Source organism: Diaphorina citri, unplaced genomic scaffold (genome assembly GCF_000475195.1).
Source record: "Diaphorina citri unplaced genomic scaffold, Diaci psyllid genome assembly version 1.1 scaffold998, whole genome shotgun sequence".
Taxonomy (NCBI): domain Eukaryota; kingdom Metazoa; phylum Arthropoda; class Insecta; order Hemiptera; family Psyllidae; genus Diaphorina; species Diaphorina citri.
Window position 1 is genome coordinate 44,745 of NW_007378429.1, and position 27,972 is coordinate 72,716.

The window sequence follows — 27,972 nt, forward strand, 5'->3', positions numbered from 1 at the left end:
TCTAGAGTTCAGTTCTGTGTATCTGAAGAAAGGGTGATCTGCATAGTTTGTGTGGAGTTGAGATCAATATTGCCACAAGAACAACAAGGCTTTGTGAAGGTTCCTGTGGTTAAAGGACTGGAGAACTTTCGAACAGAGAATAAAATTAAGAAATTGGTCAAAAACGAATGAGAAAAGAACATTAAAATAAATAAAATCAGCCTTTGTCTTCAGTCCTTTCCTTTTCCTTTTGGCTTTTCTAATTTTCTTTTCTGTATTCTGTTTTTAAATTTTGAATATTCGCGGCTCGAGTGGTACAACTCGCGAACACATATGATTAGGGTCTTTAAACACGATGCACTCGTGTGAAAAACGTCGAAATCTCACCTGGGCCGGGCCAACTTCAACTCCTTATGTAAGAGAAGTTAACATCGATTGCGATTAAAAAAAAAAAAAAACTTTTGTGAACTTTTGTGATAAGCTGATAAAAGTGGGATATTAATTTTATTTTAGGTATTAGGGAGTTTATAGTTAACTAGCTGAATTCCGTCGCTTCGCTCCGGAATCCCGCTAGTTCATCCCGAGGCATGGCCAACCTTGTGGAAAAGGCATGGCCGAACTTGTAGTTATCAAACTAAAAACATAAACGAACCTCAAATATTAGGCGAGCGAGGAAAAGTTTTCTCTCCCGCAGTCTCTGCACTCTGTGTATTTCTTATGGAGATTTTAGCGATCAAAAATTGATCATATCTCAGGATCGGTTTAGATTTTCGCAAAATCCTTTCTTATTGCACACCTAGACCATAAAAGGAATATCCCTACCAAATTTCAGCTTTCTAGGTGTTGTGGTTATCGAGATAGAGCGATCAGTGTGTGAACTATGAAATGTGAAATGTGAAATGTGAATGAGTGAATGGATCTCGTTCTTATAACTTACTAGTTCATCCCGAGGCATGGCCAACCTTGTGGAAAAGGCATGGCCGAACTAAACAAGGTATATTCTATGCTATTTTTAGTGCTTAGCCTTGAGCGTAGGTAGAGATGTATTGTCCCTTTCATGTAACTGACCACTAGAAAGTTGATTATTTGTTCATTTAGGTTCTATTGGAACAGTGGTCAGTTTCCCAAAAGTAAAATATACCTTAAGGTAGAAACACACTACTATCACGTCACGTCACGTGAGCTCATGGGGTGTCAGAAAGATGTAGTTAAAGTTTTCCCATGTCAGAAAGATGTAGTTGAAGTTTTCCCATGTCAGAAAGATGTAGTTGAAGTTTTCCCATGTCAGAAAGATGTAGTTAAAGTTTTCCCATGTCAGAAAGATGTAGTAAGTCTAAATACCTATAAGTAAAGAGACAATTGATATTTTGAAGAGGTTGCTTGAGGAAAGTGTTTATAAATACAATTGTGTCTTGGTCCTTGTGACTTCTTTAGTCTGCAATGAGTAATCCGTGTACCATTCCAGTGAAAGAAGAAGATCCATGGGGTGATAACCTATGGATGACTCTTCCTCCCTCTTCTTCCTCTCTCTCTCTCTCTCTCTCTCCAGCATCTCGACATTTTACTATACGGGCATATCTCCTCTTATGGATGAGTCAGGTAAGTGAGCTGTAGACTAGTTGGTTACTTGGTTAGTGAATTCTAAAACAGAGGGTTAAACAACTACTGAAACTCAAAGGGTTAACTAAATTTAAAAAAGTAAGGGCGATCCAATTACTTCTGAAGGTAGGTTAGAAAGCAACTATTTACTTTTCACTTTGTAACTGCTAAGTAAAGTAATTAATGATGGGGGGTTTTGCTCTCCATTTGGTGACAACTTACCAGCTGACATTATCCTCATCCATCCTGAGTGGGGCTTGCAAAAAAAAAAAAACTAGTGTATACCCAGCTTGTCACCCTTTTGAATACTAACCACACACAACATTCTTTAACTTGTAAGAAACTAGTACATTCAACAAGTAATTGTCAACAATCACCATTCTTCTTACAGCATGAGCAACATCTTTTACTCGCCAAAGAATCTGAGCCCGATGTCATATTTATTGGAGACACCGTTCTAAACTACCTCGGTCAAACACAAACCTGGCGGGAACTGTTTGAACCACTGCATTGTATAAATTTCAGTATTGGATTCGAGAAGAGAAGTTTTCCCATGTCAGAAAGATGTAGTTAAAGTTTTCCCATGTCAGAAAGATGTAGTTAAAGTTTTCCCTGTTCTAAACTACCTCGGTCAAACACAAACCTGGCGGGAACTGTTTGAACCACTGCATTGTATAAATTTCAGTATTGGATTCGAGAAGATTCAAAACACCCTGTGGCGAATAGAAGATGGTATTCTTGATAATATAAAACCAAAGGTAAGTAAGTTTATGACCCTGTTTGAATAGAATAGAAAAGAATATACCTTGTTTATCCTGCTTGAATGAGACTAAAAAGTTACCCCAGTAGTCTAAACAAGGTCTCGTGTATTTTATAGCTCAAATAACATGGTATAACAAAAATTTTAGGACCTTGCTTGATTAAAAATAATAAAAAAAAAAAAAATAGAACTGAAGAGTACCTTTACTTCATCACTGGGCTACAGTAATGTGGTTACATTGGCAATTTAAATTTTAATACAAGGTAGGTATTTATTGTTGAAACTCCTTCAATTAAATAAATAAGTGCCTAAAAAAAAAGTTCAATAGAAGTTGGCTTGGACTTGGAGGGTAGTATGGGTGCCTTGTAAATGCTAGATTGCAGGTTTGATTCCCACCTATGGCAAAATTTATCCTAAATCATTAACGTTTGTTCTAAAAACAGCTGGGTTTGTCCTATCCTATCCCCCTCTCTTTGATTCTGGAATATTGACACCTTCATAGTTACAGTTCTCTACCTATCAAACATCTTGAGCTCCTTTCACACCTAGACTTGCAAAATGTGTGGTGTGCTACTAGGTACTTGCAGTCTAGATGTGAAAGGAGCCGTTAGCCAGCCTACTTAGCTTAGTTGGTAGTGCGTCTACCTTGTAAGTGCTAGGCCGCGGGTTCGATTCCCGCCCGGGGCGGATTTTATCCTGATGGGATAATGTTCGTTCTCGAAACGGCTGGCTTTCTCCTATCCTGTCTTCCTTCTCTCTTCAATTTTCGGGACGATAAGACCATAGTAGTTACAGTTCCCTCTGTCAAGCCCCTTGAAAAAAAAAGTTTGTAAAAATCTAATTAACTAATATATATGTTGCTTATTTTGGGACCCATCCAGATACCCACCACGCGCAACGTTGCAATTTTCGGGACGATAAGACCATAGTAGTTACAGTTCCCTCTGTCAAGCCCCTTGAAAAAAAAAAGTTTGTAAAAATCTAATTAACTAATATATATGTTGCTTATTTTGGGACCCATCCAGATACCCACCACGCGCAACGTTGCTCAAGTGATTTATTAGGAGTTTGGGTTTTTCTTTACTTGAGTTTAGTCTCTTTCTTGTACTATTGAGGTAATGATAAAATAAATATGCTTTTGTTTGTATTTATTAATGAAAAAAAAAAAATATATATTGCTTTTTCTACACACTTTATTATTCGTTTGTTTTGTCTGTTTTCCTGAATAATCAAAGTGAGTTTTCCAGCCTAGTTAGCTTGGTTGGTAGCGCGTCTGCCTTGTAAGTGCTAGGCCGTGGGTTCGATACCCGCCCGGGGCGGATTTTATCCCAAATAGACGAGGTTCGTTTCTTTTATTATTATCTTTTTCTTTTCTGTTCAACTGTCAAAAATTTCACGAAAAAACACTCGTACCGGGCCTAAGGCAGGTGAAAGTCCTATAATGAAAAAAAAAGATGAAGAAAAAAAAAGAACATTCGGAAGGAATTGAACCCGAGCACTCCTACATCGCTCGGCTCATGAGACGAGCACCTTGACCGCTCGGCCACTCTAACATGTTAGAGACTTGGGAGAAATAGTTGTATATAGAGATGCGACTTCCCCCCCTTCATCATACCGTCCGATTTTAGGGCCTTTTGGAAGGTGTGGCTATGAGAACTTGAAAAAAGTAGGAACCGAAGTTAAATAAAAGACAAAGTTACTAAATAGTTACTCTTGTTGTATTGTTGATGCAATAGATGCAATGCTCTTTTCACTGTTTTCCCTATGAGCACACTCACTCTAAGGTAGACCTGACAAGCGGATCTGATCAGATGTACCTGTCAGGTCTACCTGATAGTGAGTGGTTGGTCTTAATACAGGCTGAGTGACGGGGAGCGGCGTTTCGAACTCTTGGCGTTCGCGCGCCTCCCGACACGCTTGATTTGGGCCCTCACGGCTCACGCTTTTTCCCGTGAGCTGGTCTGTGTTCATAAGGGCGTTGTTACATTAGGAAGTTACGAAAACGATGAAAGGCAAAGAAAGGCAATGTAGGTATAGATATTTTCTATTCTATTCCAAACACCCTGAGCTCAGCCCACGGCTAAAGGCATGGTGGACAAGTACAGGGTGGTTTTAATGATTTCTCAAGACATTGAGGGTGGATTTCACCAATATTTTTTTTTTTTTTATTTTTTTTTGTCCTTAACATGCCTGGCTAGCACCCTTCCATTTTGTTTGTAAAGGCTTAACTGTTTGTTTGTAAGGCTAAAAGGCTAAGCTGTTAAGTTAACAGGCTGCTGGGGGCCAAAAAGTAAGTTGGCGAAACCCACCCTTAACGTCACTGTTACCTATAACTGTTGAGGTTTTTAGTGGCGAGGGGTTTTACCCCCCATTCGGTGACAAGCTACCCACCTCCTCACGATAACCTCACTCAGCCTGAGTGGAGCCGGGAAAAGTCAACAACACGTGATTGCCCACATGGTACCTTCCGTGATTGCCCATTGCCCGGGACCTTCTGCTTGCCATGCAGAAGGTCCCGGGTTCGAATCCCACCATCGACAAAAATTTGTACTCGTTTTTCGATTGCAAATATTGATATAATCGAGGTTCTACTGTACTCAGTAGCCGAGTGGGTATCACCTTGGCTTGTGTGCCGGAGGTGTCACGTTCGATTCCCGGCGGGGTCGAAATGTTTATGGCTCTGTGCTTGGTGCACTCAGGCTTGAGAGAACAATTGAGTAGCTATTTTTTAAGAGGTCTGATAGAGGGATCTGTAACTGCTAAGGTCTTATCGTCCCGAAATCGAAGAGAGAAGGAAGACAAGATAGGAGAAAGACAGCCGTTACCCAGCAAGCTAACTAGGCTGACTAAGAGTGGTTCTCAGCTTCACCACAAATAAGTAATTCGTGGCTTTGATTTTTACATTTTTTATTATTATTATTTTATTTTTATTGTAATGTAGGTATTATGTAGAGGTACATCTGTCTGTCTGGGGTACGTTAAACAGGGAGTAAACCAGCCTGAATTTCCCTTGCTAAAGAAATAGCAAAGGTTGAGTGCGAAGGGCATCCACTCGTAAAATTTGAAGCCAAAATCAAATGTCAGCCCAAAGCAATCACCCTAGTTAGGGCTGATTGAGAGGCTGACGAAAACGCCGACCCCGTCTGTACGTACACGGGAAAAAGCAACAAAGAAAAAGAAGACGTATTATTAGGTACATCAGGGTAAGTATTTAGCTAAGTGGTTTAGTAAGTTTAGTGGGGTCAATTCCGACCCGGGGCGGATTTTATCCTGAACAGAGATAAGATTCGTTCTGGGAACGGCTGACTTTTTATCCTGTCCTCCTTCTCTCTTCCATTTCGGGACGATAAGACCATAGCAGTTACAGTTCCCTCTGTCAAACCTTTTTTAAAAAAATCTTACATATTCTTTTTCCCATTTTTAATTTCAATTCTTATTCGACCGGAATTCCTAGTAAATTTGTCTGATGGTCTCCTAGATTCCTACAGAGTTTTAATAGTCTCTATTCTGCCAGAGTTTTCTGATGTTTGAATTTCAGAGACACTGCACACACATCACAGAGTATACTCGTAATATTCTGTCTCCAATTCTCCATTGCATGCAGTCGGTCTCTAGGAAGAATGTTTATCTGTCGCTTCCTCGCGTCCCGAACTACCCACCCTAAAAAAACACTGGTGCGCGAAAAACGTACCAGGAAAAAAGAAAAATGAGAATCTGAAAATGTGACACATCAGTTAGGTACCTACTCAATTGTCCTCACGGGGCTTCCAGTGTTTTAATAGTCTCTATTCTGCCAGAGTTTTCTGATGTTTGAATTTCAGAGACACTGCACACACTCACACACATCACAGAGTAGGTATACTCGTAATATTCTGGCTCCAATTCTCCATTGCATGCAGTCGCAGTCGGTCTCTAGGAAGAATGTTTATCTGTCGCTTCCTCGCGTCCCGAACTACCCACCCTAAAAAAACACTGGTGTGCGAAAAACGTACCAGGAAAAAAGAAAAATGAGAATCTGAAAATGTGACACATCAGTTAGGTACCTACTCAATTGTCCTCACGGGGCTGAGTGCACCCCCTACTCCAAGCATATAATTATGTATAGGGCCGAAAAAACTTCGACACCGCCGGGAAACAAACCCGGGACCTCCAGCGTGCAAGCCTAGTGTGATACCCACTCGCCACTCGGACACGGAGGTTGGTTAGCTTGTTAAAAAGAATTTCGCTGTCCTGGGAGAGGCGAACTAGATAACCCAAGACGCCAGCTTAGTCAGCCTAGTTAGCTTGGTTGGTAGCGTGCTGCCTTGTAAGCGCTAGGTCACGGGTTTGAGTCCCGCCCAGGGCGAACACTACCCTAAACAGTTAAGGTTCGTTTTCTGAACGGCTCGCTTTCTCCTATCCTGTCTTCCTTCTCTCTTCGCTTTCGGGACGATAAGACCTTAGCAGTTACGTAGGTACAGTTTTCTCTATCTTACCTCGAAAAAAGTTCATTAGGTGATCATGATCAGTGATTACGGTAGATAATGGTTGTTAAAATCTCCGTACCCGAGTGGTTACGGCCGATCGACTCTTTGGGGGATGGAATTATCAAATGTTTCAACATCAGAAAGATAAGAGGAACGTCAGAGAACTGGATCGAAAGCTGGTTCATCGAGTACTTGGGCCTAGCGGCCTGTCAGAACCGGTCATCATTGAATTCATCGTGTGGAAGTTACCTACCTACTTAGATTTCGGTAGCATTTTGAATTTGTTTAATGCTTTGGCATGAATATTGTTTTGACGTTTCCTATATTTCTCTTGGATGTATCTCAGATTTTGAAATCAAATGACGAACAAACCAATCTCTCCCGGACCAGATGGTTAGATTAATCATGCTAGGTAATTATTTGATTTTATCGAGAGAGATCAATTAATCAAATTACAACACAGTCATGGTTCGCTGTGCACGGAAACACATTGTACAAGAGGCTAAGGCCTTCATATTGTGCCATGCTATGGATTCGAACCACGAGCTAAGACATCCCAACATTCCTAACCCGAGTCACTTGTCAGGCCTAGACCGGGAATATTTGGAGTTCTATTGGAGAAGGAGAATACACTGGATTAGATCTTGAACAATTCTTAATTAGATTTCGGACAACTCCCTCTAATAAACTCTAATTGGTTCCCAAAAGTCTCACATAAATTCCCTTTCCTTCAACTATTAGACCTTGACGATGGCCCTTGAGTTCAAAACTGAACAGGTAATAAGACATAAAATGCTGGGACATCCTATAAAAACCTGATGGTAAGAAGTAAGAATCCCAACAACATTTTTACGATATGTCGTAGATACGTTATACCGTAACAATTACCCAACCATCGATGTTGTCAGGGTAGTCAGTAGATACAATAAAAAATTTGATAAGAACATAAACAGAACAGATTGAAAGATAGAAGACAAAGAATACCTTGGACATAAGGTCTATTTCCTCCTGAGTCGAAAAGCACTGACCACCAGTGGCGTAGCGTGGTCTAAAGTCAGGTGTGAGGCGTGTAGGGCACTAATTTCCATCACCATGCACATTACTACATAAGTCATGCACATGCTTCTTCATAAATATTTAAAGTCAATATTTAAGGGTATTTGGGTAAATTTTGAGTGTATGGCCGCCATACACGCCCTACATGGACGCTACGCCACTGATGTCAGACCTAGATCTGTCAGACCTGGATCTGTCAGACCTAGATCTGTCAGACCTGGATCTGTCAGACCTAGATCTGTCAGACCTGGATCTGTCAGACCTAGATCTGTCAGACCTGGATCTGTCAGACCTAGATCTGTCAGACCTGGATCTGTCAGACCTAGATCTGTCAGACCTGGATCTGTCAGACCTAGATCTGTCAGACCTGGATCTGTCAGACCTAGATCTGTCAGACCTGGATCTGTCAGACCTAGATCTGTCAGACCTGAGTCTGTCAGACCTGGATCTGTCAGACCTAGATCTGTCAGACCTGAGTCTGTCAGACCTGGATCTGTCAGACCTAGATCTGTCAGACCTGAGTCTGTCAGACCTGGATCTGTCAGACCTAGATCTGTCAGACCTGGATCTGTCAGACCTGAGTCTGTCAGACCTAGATCTGTCAGACCTGAGTCTGTCAGACCTAGATCTGTCAGACCTGAGTCTGTCAGACCTGGATCTGTCAGACCTAGATCTGTCAGACCTGAGTCTGTCAGACCTGGATCTGTCAGACCTAGATCTGTCAGACCTGGGTCTGTCAGACAGTTTGAGAGTGAGTGGTGGGCATTACAGCTCTCAATTCGGGGATTACATTTAAACTTTCGTGATCGATATTTTTGGAAAGTGTGCCTACAAATCTGGAGGGCAGACCATAGTGGTGATATAAAAATTTAGTAGCTTCATTTCAATTGAGGTGAACATACATGAAATCTTTGCTTTAACAAAATTAATACAGTTTTACATCCTAAGCATCCCACAGTAACCATGAATAGGTAAACCAATGGACAAGTTTATAATGCTGACCCTGATGAAGAGAGCTTGCGGCTAAAAAAAAATTGCAATTCTTGGAAATTTCCCGGACGTCAATATAGGTAGGTAAATAATTAGAAATTAAAATTCAGAATTATTCACCTCAACAAACGTAAGCACCGCATAACATCGATTATTCTGATTAGGTTGCAAACGTCTACGAGTCTGGGAATCAAGGTTTAATTAGGGACACGTTTCGTGCTGATAGCCTCTCATGGAAAATGCCAGTAGGTACCTCCTTACCTATATATCTACCTACCGACCTACCTACCTAATTATCAATTATCAAAGAGTCAGAGATCTATGCACCTACGTCAATAATCTCAAACCCGTCCATTAAAATCCTATTTGTGTTCAAATTTCACAGCATTTTCTTCTTCTTCTCCTTCCTCCTCCTTGTTATTGTCGATATTCTCCTTCTTTTACTCCTTATTCTTCTTTTTCGTCTTCTTCTTCGTCTTCGTCTTATTCTTCTTGATTCTATTTAATTCGACCAAATTGGTCAAAACAACAAGGAACACGTCATTCCCCCCCCCCTCCCCCCCAGATATATTCGTACTTAATGGGAAATAATCAACTTCCAGAAAACCAGGAACGAAAACCTGGGCGAATTGGTACCTGGCCTAATAATCTGAGTATATTTCTATGATTCCTAAGCAAGTATACACCTGAGAAAAATGATAAACAAGTATCTGGTAGATGTGGAGTGTGTTATTGTATGAAATTTATGATGGCTGGATAATCTCATGCTAATGAATGTAATAATTCCACTACCAGAAGGAAAAGTGTAAAACAAATTATTGTAAGTACATAGGAATGGTACTTGTAAACTTGTACATAGGAATGGTACTTGTAAGTACATAGGAATGGTACTTGTAAACTTGTACATACCTACCAATACAAGTTTTTCTTCTTTCTTCCTATAAATAGGCCTGGGATGCTTTAGTAGTTTATTAGTGGAGATGCCAATACTTCTACGTATATTCTACTTGGTCTATCGTTGGGTTGATAGCTGCTTAGATCTTTGAACGATGAGTTAGTCGATTTTTTTTTTTTTTTTTTTTAAAATTAGTCACGGCATTGGCTCCCGTAGGCGATGACGTCACATCAAATATCCCGAGCAAAGATCCCTCACAGGCAACGCATTAATGTGTTTGTGCGCATACGTTTCTGCGCAGTTCTTTCTGTTCCTCCGCTAGCGCGCTTGCATAGTGGCGCTACCCAACGGACGAAAAAAACAACTGCGTAAAGTCTGACGTCACACATATTTGAACTCTTTCATTAGAACGGAAAATAAAAATTGAATTTTTCCACCTTTTACAGTTATTTTTTCGGAGTTTTGACCTCGGATTTGGATTTTTCCCAACTTTTTACATAAGAATTGACCATTTATTTATAATTTTTCTTTTTTCGGAGTTTTGATCTCAGATTTGTATTTTTCCCAACTTTTTACATAGGAATAGACCATTTATTTATAATTTTTACCCATTTGCAACAGCTCCATTAGTAGACGCTCTACACTCCAAGCTAACTAGGCTGGCCGTCTTTTCCTACTGCATTTTATTTAATATAGGCAGGCAGGTAAGGTGATAAAGTATTATGTAAAATAAAGAGATGAATTTTTCCAATGAGTCAACAGCTGTCTAATATTTGAATTATTAGTTCTTGTTACTTATTAGTAGGTATATTGGTTCTTGTACTTGTTACTTAACCTACTGGTTCTGGGTGCAACAGTAGATTCTTGGCTAAGTATAAATCTCATGTACGTATCAAGGAAAAGTCAAAAGCAAAATGCTAATCTTATGAATCTGGATTTAGACCAGAAAAACTTTGGATGATTTTAGCAGAATAAAATGTTGGGATGATTTTGTAAGATGGAAAGATCGGATAGTTTTAGCGGAATACAACAAAAGATACCTACAAAGATTGGATCAGTGACGTTAAACCCCTATCAAAAAACAAACAAAAAATTGTGAATGTTTTTAGCAGGATAAAGTGTTGGATAAAAAAAAAAAATTAGTTCGATAAAAAATTTGGATGATTTTAGCGCAATAAGATGTTGGGATGATTTTAGTTTAGATAGTTTTAGCGGAATAAAACGTTGGGATGATGAAAAACTTTGGCCGATTTTAGCGGGATCAAATGTTCGGATAGTTTTAATAAGATTGATTGGACGGTTTAGCGGAATAAAATAAAAGATACAAAGTTTGGATCAGTGACCGTTAAACCCCTGTCATACAAGGTGTGTTTATGAACAGGGCTGAGATGAGCTCGGACGACGTGAGATAGCTGTCCCGGCGGCAATTTTTAAAATTCATTTTATATCTTTTGTATTCGAGTCAGCTCTGTGTGATACATTCCTAGGGTGTATCATGTCCATGATTAGTTCACCGGGTATGGAGTTAATTTTCAAAATTGACTTGGAAAAGTTCAAACTGGATAATATAGGGATTCACCACTGGACAGACAATCCATGTGAACAGTTCATACGTTTCTTACTTTGATAATGATAAAGTAAACACAACAGTACGTACGTAATTACCTGACGCCTAGGCAAGGGGAAATTACCATGCGAAAATATAAATCTACGGGCGAACAAGATTGCAGACCTATTAAACCCTATTATAGGCATTTTGAATAATCATACCTAACTGTTTTAGTACCTACACCTAACTACCAAGAGTACCTAATACCTACCGTGATGTATGTAATTAGTAGGTAGTTGTTACTAATGGAGGAGTTGCAATTGGGAAAATATTATTAATAAAAGGTCGATTCCTACGTAAAAAGTTTTGAAAAATCCAAATCTGAGGTCAAAACTCGGAAAAGCCTCTATAAAGGAGAATTTTGAATTTCCGGACCTCTCTAAACGAGAAATTGTTCTAACTTGTTTAAATCTGTCGGTACATTTCATGAACGTGTCTACTCTACTAATAACCTCTTCACTATTCGACTCTACTAATAACCTCTATAAACGAGAAAAAGTTACATGAAACCTCTTTAAACGAGAAACTCCTTAAACGAGAAACCTCTTTAAACGAGAAAAATGACCTAGTCCCTTGGGTTCTCGTTTATCCAGGTTCGACTGTACACTCATATGAGTACCTAGTGCACCAGTGTGCAATTGTGCATTAATGGGCAATCTTACCAGTGTTAAGGGCGTTATGGGGCCAATGTTAAGGGCATTATAGGGCCAATATTAAGGGCATAATAGGGCCAATGTTAAGGGCACTATTCAATGGAACAGTCATGGTTAGCGAGCTAAACTTTGGACCTGGAGTTTCGTGGTTCGATCCCAAATCGTCATACAATTTAGCCTAGTCGAATTTAGCCTAGTCACCTTTAGTGTATTCCTAGGGGAACGACATTTTTTGTAACAAGCATTCGTGCTTAACAATTCCTTTCTTTTACTGTTCCATCGGGCATTGGCGCATCAAATGTGCCATAAATATTGGCGATTAGTGGATGTGCCAAAAACACTTTTAAACCTTATCAGAACCAGCCTAGTTAGCTTGGTTGGTGGCGCGTCTGTCTTCTAAGCGCTAGGCCACGGGTTCGATTCCCGCCCGGGGCGGATTTAATCCTGATGGGATAATGTTCGTTCTCGGAACGGCTGCATAGTAGTTGTTCAACAGACGATCATTGTGGATGATTTCCTCCAAGTTGATGTTGTCGTACTTGGTGGTGTACTTCTTGGTCTGGGGCTTAGCCAGACAGCTGGCGATCACAGCGCAACACACGGCAACGGCTAACACTTTGTACATTTTAACGGTAGGGAAAACAACTGGGGAAATGACTTGACTGACGAAGTAACAGACAGTGAATAACATGGACTGGAACGGAACTGTCTGTTTATATAGGAGGAAACGCAGGTAGGGGAGGCGGGACGGTCAATTAAATCCACTCCTCGGACGCTATGTACATTCTATCCGAATAATTATCATCATTATCTGATTGGCCAGTCGAAAATTTTCTCACTATACCTGTGCCCTGTGCCTGTGGGACTCTGGGACTTTACGCGGTTCAATCTTCTTGCGCTAGGCCGCGGGTTCGATTCCCGCCCGGGGCGGATTTTATCCTGATGGGATAATGTTCGTTCTCGGAACGGCTGGCTTTCTCCCTATCCTGTCTTCCTTCTCTCTTCGATTTCGGGACGATAAGACCCTAGCAGTTACAGTTCCCTCTGTCAAACCTCTTAAAAGAAAAAAAATCTTACTAGTGCATGTGCCAAATTCACCGATTTCTAGATCTTTCAATTCAAGTCCACCCAATCTATTCTATCTTCCTAATCAATGTCAAACTATCGGCAAACAGTTCTCTATAGCGCGGTATGTCCAAGGAATGGGTCAAACATAATCCACAATCCTGTGACAGGTGAATGCTCTACTGACCGTTCTATGATTGTCTCTGCAGGCACGACATGTTGGGTGTCTCCCATGCAGAAGGTCCTGGGTTCGGTTCCCTAAAAAAAAAAAAATCTTCTTCAAGTTTCCGTTAGTAGGTGCGTATGTGCGTGAACAGGAACAGGGGTTGTGTCCACTCTCACGAAAAGGTTCAGCTCTCAAGGTATAAAAGGAAAGTAAAAAGGACTCTACTTTGCCTATAGAGACAATAAGAGACTAACATCCCATTACACTCTTTTAGCTTTTTTTTTAACAGGTTTGACAGAGGGAACTGTAACTGCTATGGTGTTATCGTCCCGAAATCGAAGAGAGAAGGAAGACAGGATAGGAGAAACCCAGCCGTTATTAGTGCATGTGCCAAATTCACCGATTTCTAGATCTTTCAATTCAAGTCCACCCAATCTATTCTATCTTATCTTCCTAATCAATGTCAAACTATGGGCAAACAGTTCTCTATCGGCAAACGCGGTATGTCCAAGGAATGGGTCAAACATAATCCACAATCCTGTGACAGGTGAATGCTCTACTGACCGTTCTATGATTGTCTCTGCAGCTTTAAAAAAGACTGTACCTTAGAACCGCTTTCGAATTAGGTAGATACGTTAAAAAGGCACATTCTTTTACATCTCCGATCCTGGAAATTTTCCGTCCCAATTGGGATAAGAACCCGACACCTCCCCCGGGGTTGAGAGTAAGAGCTCTTAAAGCGTCCTCTGCTGAAAGGTATTGGCTAATCAGTTTAGGAGGCATTTCGTCAGTCTAGCTACTTACGATGAGTCCGTCTGTCAGACCTGGGTCTGTCAGACCTAGATTTGTCAGACCTAGATCTGTCAGACCTGGGTCTGTCAGACCTAGATCTGTCAGACCTAGATCTGTCAGACCTAGATCTGTCAGACCTGGATCTGTCAGACCTAGATCTGTCAGACCTGAGTCTGTCAGACCTGGATCTGTCAGACCTAGATCTGTCAGACCTAGGTCTGTCAGACCTAGATCTGTCAGACTTGAGTCTGTCAGACCTAGATCTGTCAGACCTGGATCTGTCAGACCTAGATCTGTCAGACCTGGATCTGTCAGACCTAGATCTGTCAGACTTGAGTCTGTCAGACCTAGATCTGTCAGACCTGGATCTGTCAGACCTAGATCTGTCAGACCTGGATCTGTCAGACCTGGATCTGTCAGACCTAGATCTGTCAGACCTAGATCTGTCAGACCTAGATCTGTCAGACCTGGATCTGTCAGACCTGAGTCTGTCAGACCTAGATCTGTCAGACCTGGATCTGTCAGACCTAGATCTGTCAGACCTAGATCTGTCAGACCTGGATCTGTCAGACCTAGATCTGTCAGACCTAGATCTGTCAGACCTAGATCTGTCAGACCTAGATCTGTCAGACCAGACCAACCGTGCCCCCAATATTAGTGGAGACGATAAAACTACCCCATATTTCATCCTACCCTCTAAGATTGATTTTTTTTTTCCAACAGGTGAGAGGTAGGTATTTAACTAATGGTTTAACAGCTTAGGTTATACGAGTACATTTATGACTGCTAAGGCTTTTATTTTCCTTTTCATTTAGCTTATCAATTTTCCTCAAGAGACTGAGGGCACCTCAAATAGCGGGTAGTAGTTGTTGCCCCAGCTGGGCCGTCTAGATACCAACCACGCACAATGCTTCTTAACTTCAGTGATCTGTTGAGAAGTGAGAACTGATGTAGGCCTTTATCGTTGCCTAGAGACTAAATAAGATTTATTTTGAGAAAGTTGACATCTCCACTAATAAGATTGGCTAGATTGACCAATCATATTAGTGGAGATATCACATTTCCCCAATATTCTACTAACATCATGTAAATTGTAGTGGATAATACATAGATATTATAGAGTAGGTAGGTAGTTAATTACTTATACCATTTCACCTATGAACGGTATGCAAAGACAGTTTAATATTAGTGGAGAGATATTATAGAGTAGGTAGGTACTTCATTACTTATACCATAGGTGAAATAAGAAAAAGACAGTTTAATATTAGTGGAGATGCCAGAACTACGGTATGTAAATTCGTAACCTAACATCTAGTGGAGATGCCACAATTCTCAATGAACTGAACGTTCTGAAATAAGCTCACATAGGTAGATCGACTTTTTTAGAGAAGTAAGGAAATAAAAGAAAAACACAAGTCTTTTGAATATGCAGTTTACATTTTATTTGTCATTTGATTATCACGCAGACAGATTGTAAATCCAATTCTCAATGAACTGAACGTTCTGAAATAAGCTCACATAGATCGACTTTTTTTTATAGAAGAAAGGAAATAAAAGAAAAACACAAGTCTTTTGAATATGCAGTTTACATTTTATTTGTCATTTGATTATCACGCAGACAGATTGTAAATCGAACTACGGTATGTAAATTCGTAACCTAACATCTATAGTGGAGATGCCACAATTCTCAATGAACTGAACGTTCTGAAATAAGCTCACATAGATCGACTTTTTTAGAGAAGTAAGGAAATAAAAGAAAAACACAAGTCTTTTGAATATGCAGTTTACATTTTATTTTGTCATTTGATTATCACGCAGACAGATTGTAAATCATTTGAACCACAAAATATAACTTCGGATAACCCTTACCCAAGTGATCCAACTCAATAAAATTAGAGAACTGCCTTATCTCTGCAGATGGAGAGAAATTGGAAACGTTTCTCCTGGGTTCGGTTCCCAGAGTGACCGAAAATGTTCGTGGTATCCAGGTACCTACAGGAATCAATTGCAGAAATTTCAACGGGATATAAGAGTAGGTACTTTTTGGAAAGTGCTTACTCTTCTTCTTCTTCCTCGTCCTCCTCCTCCTTGTTATTGTCGATATTCTCCTTCTTTTACTCCTTATTCTTCTTTTTCGTCGTCGTCTTCTTCTTCGTCTTCTTTTTCTTCTTCTTTTTCTTCTTCTTCTTCTTCTTCCTCTTCTTCTTCTTCCTCCTCCACATAAGTAATCGCATGCTGTTGGGTTTTCCGGTCCCCACTCAGACTGGGTGAGATTAATGTGAGGATTTGAGAAGCTTATCGCCTAATGAAGGGTATACCTACCTAACCCCCGTCATGTCATTTAAGACCGTATCATTAGCAGGTGTGCCACCAAGGTTAAACCTCATTAAAAAGAAGAAAAAGAAAAAGCCTTTAAAAAAATAAAATGTGTAAAATGAAGAGTATTCAGCCACCATCACCGTACCAAAAGTATGATACCTCTTAGGTTCGAGCCTGACTTGGTCCTATCTTGTGAACTCAGTTTTCCTTGTGACATTGGGATTGTAACTGGATTTTCGGTCATTTTAGACATTCTTGAATAAATGGTAGCAATTTGGCAAATCACAGAACCAATTCTCGTAGGTCGATGGCGTGATTTGAGGGAGATTCTAAATTATAGCCCACACTAAGATGTGAACCAAGAACCTAGGCATTGCAGACCTAGTGACTCAGTGAACTGTAAAACTTACCCAGAAGAAAGAGTAAAAGACCTCTACTGAGATGTCAAAGGTCCGATCAGGACCAACTTTTAAGGAGAATATTTCTTCAATGTGTTGACCATTTTTTAAAAAATTCAATAAAATCAGAATAACCGTTGTTGTTGTTGTTGTAGCGGCTTTAGCTTTCGCCGAATAGCGATAGCAGAATAAAGAAAAGATGTCTTTATGTATCTGCTATACACCGGGGTGATGGTCTCTAGCTCTAGCCATGTTAAATTGGCTGGCTCGTCCTGAACCGCAGTCAACCATCGTGGTTCTGAGTTAGAAGTAAGCAGTAGCTACAGTAGCATTTAGACCATGAGGAAGTTTCGCTACATTTTGAACTCCACGAAGTTACTTCTTCTAGCTCTGTGTCTAAGCTTGGATCTAAGCGATGTCTAAGGAAATCTAAGCTTGGATGTTTGGTTAGAACACTTGTGTGTCTAGGTCTCGCTTTAGTGTTGGGAAAGCTCCCACCTGGAAATGATTGGAAGTGACTATTCCTCACAGGATGACTTCTAGCTGGATTTACAGATTCCTTTTTCACCACTGGACGTCTCGAGAAGGTATCTTTCAAATCTTTGTACGGAGTAACACTCGTATGTTTGCGAGCTTGTCTTTGTTTAGTCGCACAGTGCTTCGTTTCAGAGCAATCTGTATGATAACCATGAGGACATAGTTTACTCTTATGTTGTGAAATCCATCTGTTAACATTTGAACGACCCACTTGGTCAAATTCTTTTGTATTTTTCAAACAGGGTTTTTTACTTTGATGCAAAGTCAATGTTTTCGGAAAGACTTCGAAATCGTACAGCTTGGGTTTTTGTTTTCGAAGGAATGATCCTCTGTTGGTCCTTACACTTGGTTTTCTTGTTACTATTGTTCTACATCGTGTAGAGGTCAGAGGTCTGATTTTGCTGCATGGTAGAGGGCGAAGCATTTCCTTTTGACATCGAACGTTTCTTTTTGTATCACAATTCATCCTTCAATACGAGAAATTTAGAACTTACTGTGAAACAATAGCGAAGAAAGAAGTCATTTTCTATTCTACACTGCAGTTTCCAGGCCAGCAATAAAATCTTTCGGGATTTGGGTGAATAAAAAATTCTTCTGAACACTTTTAAAGAAAATTATAAATATTAATAATAACAAAAAAAAAAAAAAAAAGGTTCATCGAGTACTTGGTCCTAGCGGCCTGTCAAAAGCGGCCATCATTGGATTCATCGCGCGGAAGTTACCGACGTACTTAGATTTCGGTAGCATTTTGAATTTGTTTAATGCTTTGGCATGAATAATTATTGAATATTGTTTTGACTTTTCTTGTATTTCTCTTGGATGTATCTCAGATTTTGAAATCAAATGACGAACAAACCAATCTCTCCCGGGCCAGATGGTTAGATTAATCATGCTAGGTAATTATTTGATTTTATTGAGAGAGATCAATTAATCAAATTACAACACAGTCATGGTTCGCTGTGCACGGAAACACATTGTACAAGAGGTGAGATAGCTAAGGCCTTCATATTGTGCCATGGTATGGATTCGAACCACGAGCTAAGACATCCCAACATTCCTAACCCGAGTCACTTGTCAGGCCTAGACCGGGAATATTTGTATTAGAGAAGGAGAATAGATGGGATTAGAACTTGAACAATTTCTTAATTAGGTTTCGGACAACTCCCTCTAATAAACTCTAATTGGTTCCCAAAAGTCTCACATAAATTTCCTTTCAACTATTAGACCTTGACGATGGCCCTTGAGTTCAAAACTGTGGACAGTTAATAGGACATAAAATGCTGGGACACCCTATAAAAACCTGATGGTAAGAAGTAAGAATCCCAACAACATTTTTACGATATGTCGTACGTTATACCGTAACAATTACCCAACCATCGATGGTGTTAGGGTAGTCAGTAGATACAATAAAAAAATTTGATAAGAACATAAACAGAACAGATTGGAAGATAGAAGACAAAGAATACCTTGGACATAAGGTCTATTTCCTCCTGAGTCGAAAAGCACTGACCACTAAGCTAAAACTACCGAGGCAAGTTCAAGTGTAACAACTTTATTATGAGTCTATGGTTCAGTGGTTATTCAATAAGAGTGCCTATGATTCAGTGATGAATTCCAGAGGAGAAAATAAACGCAAGAGTTCGGTTTTATAATTTGCTGCGGACCAAACAACGTTATGAAGATATTAAGAATGAAATTGATATGTTGAAATCAATGGATATCATACTAGAACATTTAGAAGATGAAATTAAAGAGAAAATTAGTATTGTAAAGAAACAATTGCTAGGGGGGATCTCTTACATTGGATGTGATAAATTAAAGAGAATGTTAAATGTATGCGATCATTAAAAGAAAATTACTCTGATGAAAATTTAGTGAAATAGACTTCCACGGGGATCTCTTACATCGGATGTGATAAATTAAAGAGAATGTTAAATGTATGCGATCATTAAAAGAAAATTACTCTGATGAAAATTTAGTGAAATAGACTTCCACCGCGGTCGAAGTTTTTTCGGCTCTGTGTTTGGAGTTTGGCGTGCACTCAGCCTCGTGAGGACAATTGAGTAGCTACTTTAATTGAATAGTGACCAATGGTGTGTTGAAATAATTATGGACATTGATAGCAAATGAGGTGATATCCACTCCACACTAAAGTTGTGAAAAAGCTCTGCTTCACCACAGATACTATGGACATTGATAGCAAATGAGGTAATATCCACTCCACACTAAAGTTGTGAAAAAGCTCTGCTTCACCACAGATAATTTGAGATTTGATTGATAAAGGGAAACGACCTAACAATATTACAAAAACCAACATTGCTTTTTATACTGCTCGAATAGGACTGAAGAGTCCGTGAAACCCATTAACCCAACAGTAGGCTACTACCATTATCGTGGTCAAATTCTCAAACAATCTTAAGAATAAATATCATACCTCCTCAGGAGGCTGAGTGTATCCCGAAATCCAGGCACAAAGCCGAAAAACTTCGTAAATAAATAGATTAATTACACTTTTTTGTCATTTCTTAATGTCGGAACCAATTAATACCTTTTTCCAAGGGGAACCAATTCGTACATGAAATTTTTGAAGGGGAACCAATTCATACGTGACAAAAATGGACCTTTTTTTGGGAACCAACTCACCTTTTCCCAATCGAACATGGGACCTCTGGTGGGCTAGCCTCAAGTGATACCCATTCAGTGACGAATGAAAGTGGTCGTAACTTATAATCCAGATACCATGAAAAATCGTTTCTATCTTTCGCCTTTAGGAATAGGACATGGTATGCACCCTGCATAACCTCTTGGAACCACGCCAAACCTTCTTACCTGTGTGGTTCTATTGACTTTGCCGAGGAACTTGAAGATAAGTCCATCCTCGGCCATAGCATAGATACATCGCGGTAGAGTGACCACTAAGCTAAAGCTACCGAGGCAAGTTCAAGTGTAACAACTTTATTATGAGTCTATGGTTCAGTGGTTATTCAATAAGAGTGCCTATGATTCAGTGATGATGGTTAAGACCTACAAGCTTCGAGTATATCTAAACAAACTTGGAATATTTAAGAACAAGATCTTGATCAAAAAAGAACAAGAAACACTCGTATAAGCCATAAGTTCAATCTAAATTAATATGAAGGACCTATAAGGCTACCTATTAGGTCTAGTGGTCTTGTATAAATTAATAGACTAAACCCAATTATTAGCTTTCCAGTGATTTACAAAACTCAATTCAGCCCAAAATGGACTTGGGGTCCCTTACTTCCCTTTTCGCCCGGGGTGGATTTTATCCTAAACAGATAAGGTTCGTTCTCGGAACGGCTGACTTTCTATCCTGTCTTCCTCCTCTGTTCGCTTTCGGGGCAATAAGACCTTAGCAGTTACAGTTCCCTCTGTCAAACCCTTCATCTGAACCTACTGGAAAAATTATGTTCGCAAAGTATCTATAACCAGCCAGTCTGTAGGAAACCAAATTTGATAAATTTCACAAAATTTTCGAAACCGGAACCTCTGAGAGTTCTGGAGTAGATAAATATTGACTACCGTGATAACTGGTACGGTGGAAAGTGGAAAGCATGAGTATGATAACCAACCCCACTTTCATAGACAAGAGTCAAGCCGGAGGTGACTCCACCCTCCTGTACGGGGTGGAATTTTTTCTTTCCGGACAGACAGTACGATGCGATGAGACAGGTATACAAATATGAATGCGGTCCAGATACAGCTTTAAATAAACTGACAATTTTACATATATGTATTAAAACTATTATTCTATACCTAATTAGATTTATAATAAAATGTCACAGATAGCCCAAGTTATCATTTTCTTTGGCTAAAAATTATTTAAATTTCGAAAAAAGCCACAAAAAAGTAAATGTTTAGATCTTTTTTTTTTTCAGTCTTTCTTTCTAGTGGCAAAGAATAATATTACCAAAGCATGGTAATTTTATAATGATTTAGTTAACTATGTAGATATAATTCAGTTCCCCCAAACACAAATTAAGAACTATGTAGCTACTATAGTGAATTAGGTACCTAGATAGGTACTAATTTGATGTCCGAAATTTATATTTGTTATCTAGATCTCTGTTAGTTGTATGTATGATGACTACTATTTCCAATGCACATACCTTTTCCTTAGGTCAGGATGATTTATATTGCTAGTACTGAAGATTGGTAATACTGTTATCAGTTGTCACATTTAATAAATTTAACGTAGTGTTTAATATGTCACAAATGATTTAGTAAACTTATGTAGATATACATAATTCAGTTCCCCCAAACACAATTTAAGAACTATGTAGCTACCATAGTGAATTAGGTACCTAGATATGTACTAATTTCATGTCCGAAATTTATATTTGTTATCTAGATCTCTGTTAGTTGTATGTATGATGACTACTATTTTGCAATGCACATACCTTCTCCTTAGGTCAGGATGATTTATATTGCTGGTACTGAAGATTGGTAATACTTTTATCAGTTGTCACATTTAATAAATTTAACGTAGTGTTTAATTTGTCACAAATTTAATCAATTAAATTATCATTTTCGCTGTTAATATATGTCACAAATTTAATCAATTAAATTATCATTTTCGCTGTTAATATAATATAAGATTAACCAATAGTGTTTAAACTAAACTTATAGTAAAATGTCACAAATGTATCAATTATTTATCTATTTTACTGTTATTAAATATATAAAGTACCTACATTATACTTATAGCATTGCCTTGACTGTTAATATAAAATTATTAAACGAATAGTGTTTTACTAAACTTATAAAAAATGTCACAAATGTATCAATTATTTATCTATTTTACTGTTATTAAATATATAAAGTACCTACATTATACTTATAGCATTGCCTTGATTAATATGTTCATCCTAATAATGTCTTTTGCTGATTTGATTTTTAATTTGTATAAATCTAAAAGTGGATTTACATTTTATCGCCTACAGCGAAATCTTTTAGACACAGGGTACAGCCCAAATTGTTATTTTTCCTCAATGAAAATTCTTAAAATTTTGCCTCCAAAAAGTGGTTTGGTATATGTGGAAGTCTATTTCACTAAATTTTCATCAGAGTAATTTTCTTTTAATAATCGCATACATTTAACATTCTCTTTAATTTATCACATCCAATGTAAGAGATCCCTCCTAGCAATTGTTTCTTTACAATACTAATCTTCTCTTTAATTTCATCTTCTAAATGTTCTAGTATGATATCCATTGATTTCAACATATTACATCCTAAGCATCCCACAGTAACCATGAATAGGTAAACCAATGGACAAGTTTATAATGCTGACCCTGATGAAGAGAGCTTGCGGCTAAAAAAAAATTGCAATTCTTGGAAATTTCCCGGACGTCAATATAGGTAGGTAAATAATTAGAAATTAAAATTCAGAATTATTCACCTCAACAAACGTAAGCACCGCATAACATCGATTATTCTGATTAGGTTGCAAACGTCTACGAGTCTGGGAATCAAGGTTTAATTAGGGACACGTTTCGTGCTGATAGCCTCTCATGGAAAATGCCAGTAGGTACCTCCTTACCTATGACTTGGAAAAGTTCAAACTGGACATACGGATTCACCACTGGACAGGCAATCCATGTGAACAGTTCATATGTTTCTTACTTTGATAATGATAAAGTAAACACAACAGTACGTACGTAATTACCTGACGCCAAGGTAGGGGAAAATTATCATGCAAAAAAATAAATGTGCGGGCGAACAAGATTGCAGACCTATTAAACCCTATTATAGGCATTTTGAATAATCATACCTAACTGTTAGTACCTACACCTAACTACCTAGAGTACCTAATACCTACTGTGATGTATGTAATTAGTATTAGGTAGTTGTTACTAATTATAAAGGTTTTTATTGGACAATATCCAATAGATCAGTTGCGCTTACTTGGGTGATGTTTCAAAGTCATAGAGCAGGAAAAATGAGGACCAACGGAATTTTTCTTTTTCTTTCCAGCATCTCGACATTTTACTATACGGGCATATCTCCTCTTGTCTCTCTCCCTCTTCTTTCTTTCTCTCTCTCCCTTGCTCTTTGTCTGTCTCTTTCTCTCTCCAGTATCTCGACATCTGTCTGTCTCTTTCTGTCTCATCGTGATATTTCACGAGGTATACGAGTGCATTTTTTTTCCTTTCGTCTCCCTCCCTCTTCTTTTCTATTTCACTTCCTCTCATTTCTCTCTCTCTCTCCTTTGTGTCAGTCTGTCTCTCTCTCTCTCTCCTTTGTGTCAGTCTCTCTCTCTCTCTCTCCATAGGTACCACCTACGAGTATACTTTTTTCCTTTATTCCTCTCTCTCACTGTCTCCCCCTCTCTTTCTCTCTCTCCTTTTCTGTATGTCTGTCGGTCTCTCTCCCCTTTTCTGTATGTCTGTCTCTCTCTCTTCTTTTCTGTCTCACTTTCTCTCTCTCTCTTCTTTTGTCTCACTTCCTCTCCTTTTATCTCTCTCTCTCTCCTTCTCTGTCTCGCGTAATAAAACATGTCATAAGTCATAAAATCCGTCATTAAAAAAACTGTAGAATGAGTTTCCCGGATTTCCTACGTAGTCTCGTGTGCTGCTCCGTGTCATTTTTGTCGTCAATATGACTCCAGAGTAATGCTGCTCCGTGTCATTTTTGTCGTCAATATGACTTTTTCTTTTCTGTCTCACTTTCTCTCTCTCTCTCTTCTTTTGTCTCACTTCCTCTCCTTTTATCTCTCTCTCCTTCTCTGTCTCGCGTAATAAAACATGTCATAAGTCATAAAATCCGTCATTAAAAAAAACTGTAGAATGAGTTTCCCGGATTTCCTACGGAGTCTCGTGTGCTGCTCCGTGTCATTTTTGTCGTCAATATGACTCCAGAGTAATGCTGCTCCGTGTCATTTTTGTCGTCAATATGACTCCTCTATTCAATTTTCGAGAGCTAGCGGCGATAGCACATTGAATGCTAGTGGGAAACAATGGCACCCTAATTAGCTTGGTCGGGGATCCTAGGATGGACTTTATACACATGGTCGCCCGAAGTCAATCGAAATTGACTGGAACCCAGAAAAAAAGAAAAAAAAAAATGTAGGTACATTTCATACTGTAAGTCAATTGTCAAAATTTCGTGTATTTACAAAATAAATATATTACAAGTTGATTTGGGGTGAATATATTACAAGTTAATTTGGAGTTAATAAATTACAAGTTAATTAGGGGCATCTTGCTTGCTGACGCAACTGACATTATGTTTCAACATTGCTACTTTTTTTAGCTCTACATGGAGTATGGCAACCGTTGTTTATCCACACCCCTTTTGAGGTTATTTCACATGTTGGTAGATTCTAAAACACGAAACTCACTCTGCAAATCCCTTCAGGCTATAGATATCAGGAATCAGGATCTGACTCACTGACTGGCCAGTCCAATGAAGAGAGTAGCTCTTTTTTCAGCATCCAAGTTTCCCAGTCCATAGTTTCATGCATCATATCGTGGCAGAACAGGCAGGACAATGTTACCAAACGAGGAGTCTTGAGTGATGTAAAATCCGGTCGACTGAGCATTGGCAGTTATCAAGGCTGCCCGCTGATGTTGCAACTGATCTGCCGACTAGAAATGAAGAAGAGAAAATGTGATTTAGTGAAACAGGAAAGACAGTTAAATCACTTCCATATAGATTGCTTCTTTTGACATTCTGGGCATTTCTTCATACACCTTTGATTTAAGGTAGGAACCTATATATAAATAAAAAAAAAATAAAAAAAAATAAAGATTTTAGCTAGACCAGGGGAAAGAAAACAAATGCCTGATTTGCTGATTTTAATGACATTTCATTCACTTATCTACAACTAACTGTAATATTTTTGGACTGGTTGGATATTTCAGCCAGTCCAATTACCCCATTCGATGATTGATTCTCCATTTGAATTTGATTTTGGATTCACAAATAAATTCGCTCTCGTTTTGCATCAGATTTGTCTTCTAATTATTATACTAACATAGCCAGAGATTAAATTGTCCAATATGGGTAGGACACTGTACTTTTTTCCAATACCTACCATAGAGTTAGAGATTGGAGGTGAATTGGGAGCAGCCCCTTGCTTCAAGAGCAACTGTTTCTTCATTTGCAAGTCCTCGAGAATCTTTCGGTTTTGAAGCTCTGAAATCAAATTGAATAGGTAGAAACTTAGAAACAATAAAAATAAATTTTATGCATTACACTCTTTACAATGAGGCCAACCTTGAATGTGTCTGGGAAAAAGCCAGCCCTGCATGATAGCCCAGATGGTCCATTTTCCAGATGGGTAAAAAATCTACACAACTTTTTTCAATGTCAGTTGCCTTCTCAGGCTATCTCCACTGCTGGGACCCATCTTGGTACTTGTGCAGAAGTCACGTCAGTGAAAGATTGTTACCAAAGGAACTGGCAGAAACAAGCAGTGACCTGTGTTATTATAGAACCATCCATTTTCCAGATGAGTAAAAAATCTACACAACTTTTTTCAATTTCAGTTACCTTCTCAGGCTATCTCCACTGCTGAGACCTATCTCGGTACTTGTGCAGAAGTCACGTCAGTGAAAGATTGTTACCAAAGGAACTGGCAGAAACAAGCAGTGACCAGTGTTATTATAGGGTTAGGTTAAACGCAAAAAGGAGTTTTCACAATTAGAGCAGTGATTAATGTTATTATAGTTTATTATAGGGTTAGGTTAAATGCAAAAAGGAGTTTTCACAATTAGAGCAGTGACCAGTGTTATTATAGGGTTAGGTTAAATACAAAAAGGAGCTTTCTTTTCCACTGTTGTGACTTCTGCATAATTACCCCTATCTCCACTGACCTAAAAGTACAAGTGCTTATTCTTACCTCTATTGGCAGCTTGAAATGAAGACATTTCCGAAGTGTTTCACTCCTTCACCTAGGCAGTGAGCTAGAGTTCAGTTCTGTGTATCTGAAGAAAGGGTGATCTGCATAGTTTGTGTGGAGTTGAGATCAATATTGCCACAGGAACAACAAGGCTTTGTGAAGGTTCCTGGGGTTATAGGACTGGAGAACTTTCGAACAGAAAATAAAATTAAGAAATTGGTCAAAAACGAATGAGAAAAGAAAATTAAAATAAATAAAATCAGCCTTTGTCTTCAGTGCTTCAGCCCTTTTCTTTTGGCATTTGGCTTTGGCTTTTTCTAATTTCTTTTTTTGTATTCTGTTTTTAAATTTTGAATATTCGCGGCTCGAGTAATAAGACCATAGCAGTTACAGTTTCCTCTGTCAAACCTCTTAAAAAAAAGGAGCCCTTAAAATAAAACACCTGCTGTCATCTAGATAAGCATCTTGGCCACTAGACCTCTGAAGCCAATCAATTAAAACTTTGTTCTTCTCTCATTCCAGGTAGTTGTGATTCTAGTGGGCTCAAACAATGTATCAGACTCCCCCGAGAACATAGCGGATGGATACAGTTCCCTCTGTCAAACCTCTTTAAAAAAAGGAGCCCTTAAAATAAAACACCTCTGCTGTCATCTAGATAAGCATCTTGGCCACTAGACCCCTGAAGCCAAAACTTTGTTCTTCTCTCATTCCAGGTAGTTGTGATTCTAGTGGGCTCAAACAATGTATCAGACTCCCCCGAGAACATAGCGGATGGAATTATTGAACTCGTCAGAGTGGTCCAGTCCAAATTACCAAGTGCTTACATTGTCCTAACAGTAAGTAATGAGCTTAGTAGGGTGTTTTCCCCGCCCAAGTTTCACCACCATTTTTATTTTGCAGCCATGAAAAAACTGCTACATCAGGCTCATGTGGTCTGTGTTGTACCATACCCATTCCATTGTAAGTCCCTCATCAGATGGGTGATAAGAGACACAATACTTCCCTTTTAGGTACTGAGTCAACTCAAGAACTCCAAAAAGTACCCCATTGAAATATTTACAATCAAAAAACAAATACAAATTTTTGCCGATAGTGCAATTCCAACCCGGGACCTTCTGCATGACAAGCAAGTTACCACTGGGCTAACCCATCTTACACTTTTTCTCCCTCCAGGAACTGCTGCCACGGGGTCGAAACCGGAATCCCCTATGGGAGAAATTCTTCGCCGTCAATAAACTTCTCAAGTGATTTGAAACAGAGAAAGAGGACATTTGAAATGGATAGAGAGAACATTTGATGATTTGAATCAGAGAAAGAGGACATTTGAAATGGATAGAGAATATTTGATGATTTGAAACAGAGAAAGAGGACATTTGAAATGGATAGAGAGAATACTTCATGATTTGAAACAGAGAAAGAGGACATTTGAAATGGATAGAGAGAATACTTGATGATTTGAAACAGAAAAAGAGGACATTTGAAATGGATAGAGAGAATATTTGATGATTTGAAACAGAGAAAGAGGACATTTGAAATGGATAGAGAGAATATTTAATCTTACGTATTTAATCTTACGTATAGAATATTTAATGATTTGAAACAGAGAAAGAGGACATTTGATCCAAAGGAGAGGACATTTTACTCGTATACAAAGGAAAGAGACTTGATGCATAAAATGTTAAAGGGAAAGAGGAATAAGGAATAAGAGGATATTAGATACAGATAAAGAAGGGGTTTGGCTCAGAGGACTTGAAAGAAGTAGGAACCAAAGTTAAATAAAAGACAAAGTTACTAAATAGTTACTCTTGTTGTATTGTTGATG

General features: G+C 38.8%; 2 protein-coding genes across 2 annotated transcripts; one reads left to right on the top strand and one right to left on the bottom strand.

The window, feature by feature from the left end:
- Window positions 1-1,569: 1,569 nt before the first annotated feature.
- LOC113469235 (platelet-activating factor acetylhydrolase IB subunit beta-like) lies at window positions 1,570-27,398 on the top strand. The gene is made up of 5 exons (XM_026826784.1): window positions 1,570-1,578; window positions 1,970-2,081; window positions 2,242-2,336; window positions 26,864-26,986; window positions 27,324-27,398. Exons 1-5 carry the CDS (start codon window positions 1,570-1,572, stop codon window positions 27,396-27,398), a joined length of 414 nt encoding a protein of 137 aa, XP_026682585.1.
- LOC103513632 (SOSS complex subunit C) lies at window positions 24,378-26,456 on the bottom strand. Its single transcript, XM_008478478.2, has 3 exons — window positions 26,151-26,456; window positions 25,344-25,444; window positions 24,378-24,894 (listed from the first exon to the last, which is right to left on the bottom strand). Exons 1-3 carry the CDS (start codon window positions 26,176-26,178, stop codon window positions 24,763-24,765), a joined length of 261 nt encoding a protein of 86 aa, XP_008476700.1. The 5' UTR covers window positions 26,179-26,456; the 3' UTR covers window positions 24,378-24,762.
- Window positions 27,399-27,972: the final 574 nt, after the last annotated feature.

Bases quoted from the DNA above. Each gene is read 5' to 3' on its own strand.
- LOC103513632 (XM_008478478.2), bottom strand. From the start codon at position 26,178: ATGTCTTCATTTCAAGCTGCCAATAGAG. The intron at 25,445-26,150 runs GTAAGAATAAGC...ATTTGATTTCAG, and splicing joins ATTTCAAGCTGCCAATAGAG to AGCTTCAAAACCGAAAGATT. The intron at 24,895-25,343 runs GTAGGTATTGGA...CTTCATTTCTAG, and splicing joins CTCCAATCTCTAACTCTATG to TCGGCAGATCAGTTGCAACA.
- LOC113469235 (XM_026826784.1), top strand. The intron at 2,082-2,241 runs CACTGCATTGTA...AACTGTTTGAAC, and splicing joins CTGGCGGGAACTGTTTGAAC to CACTGCATTGTATAAATTTC. The intron at 26,987-27,323 runs GTAAGTAATGAG...TTCTCCCTCCAG, and splicing joins GTGCTTACATTGTCCTAACA to GAACTGCTGCCACGGGGTCG.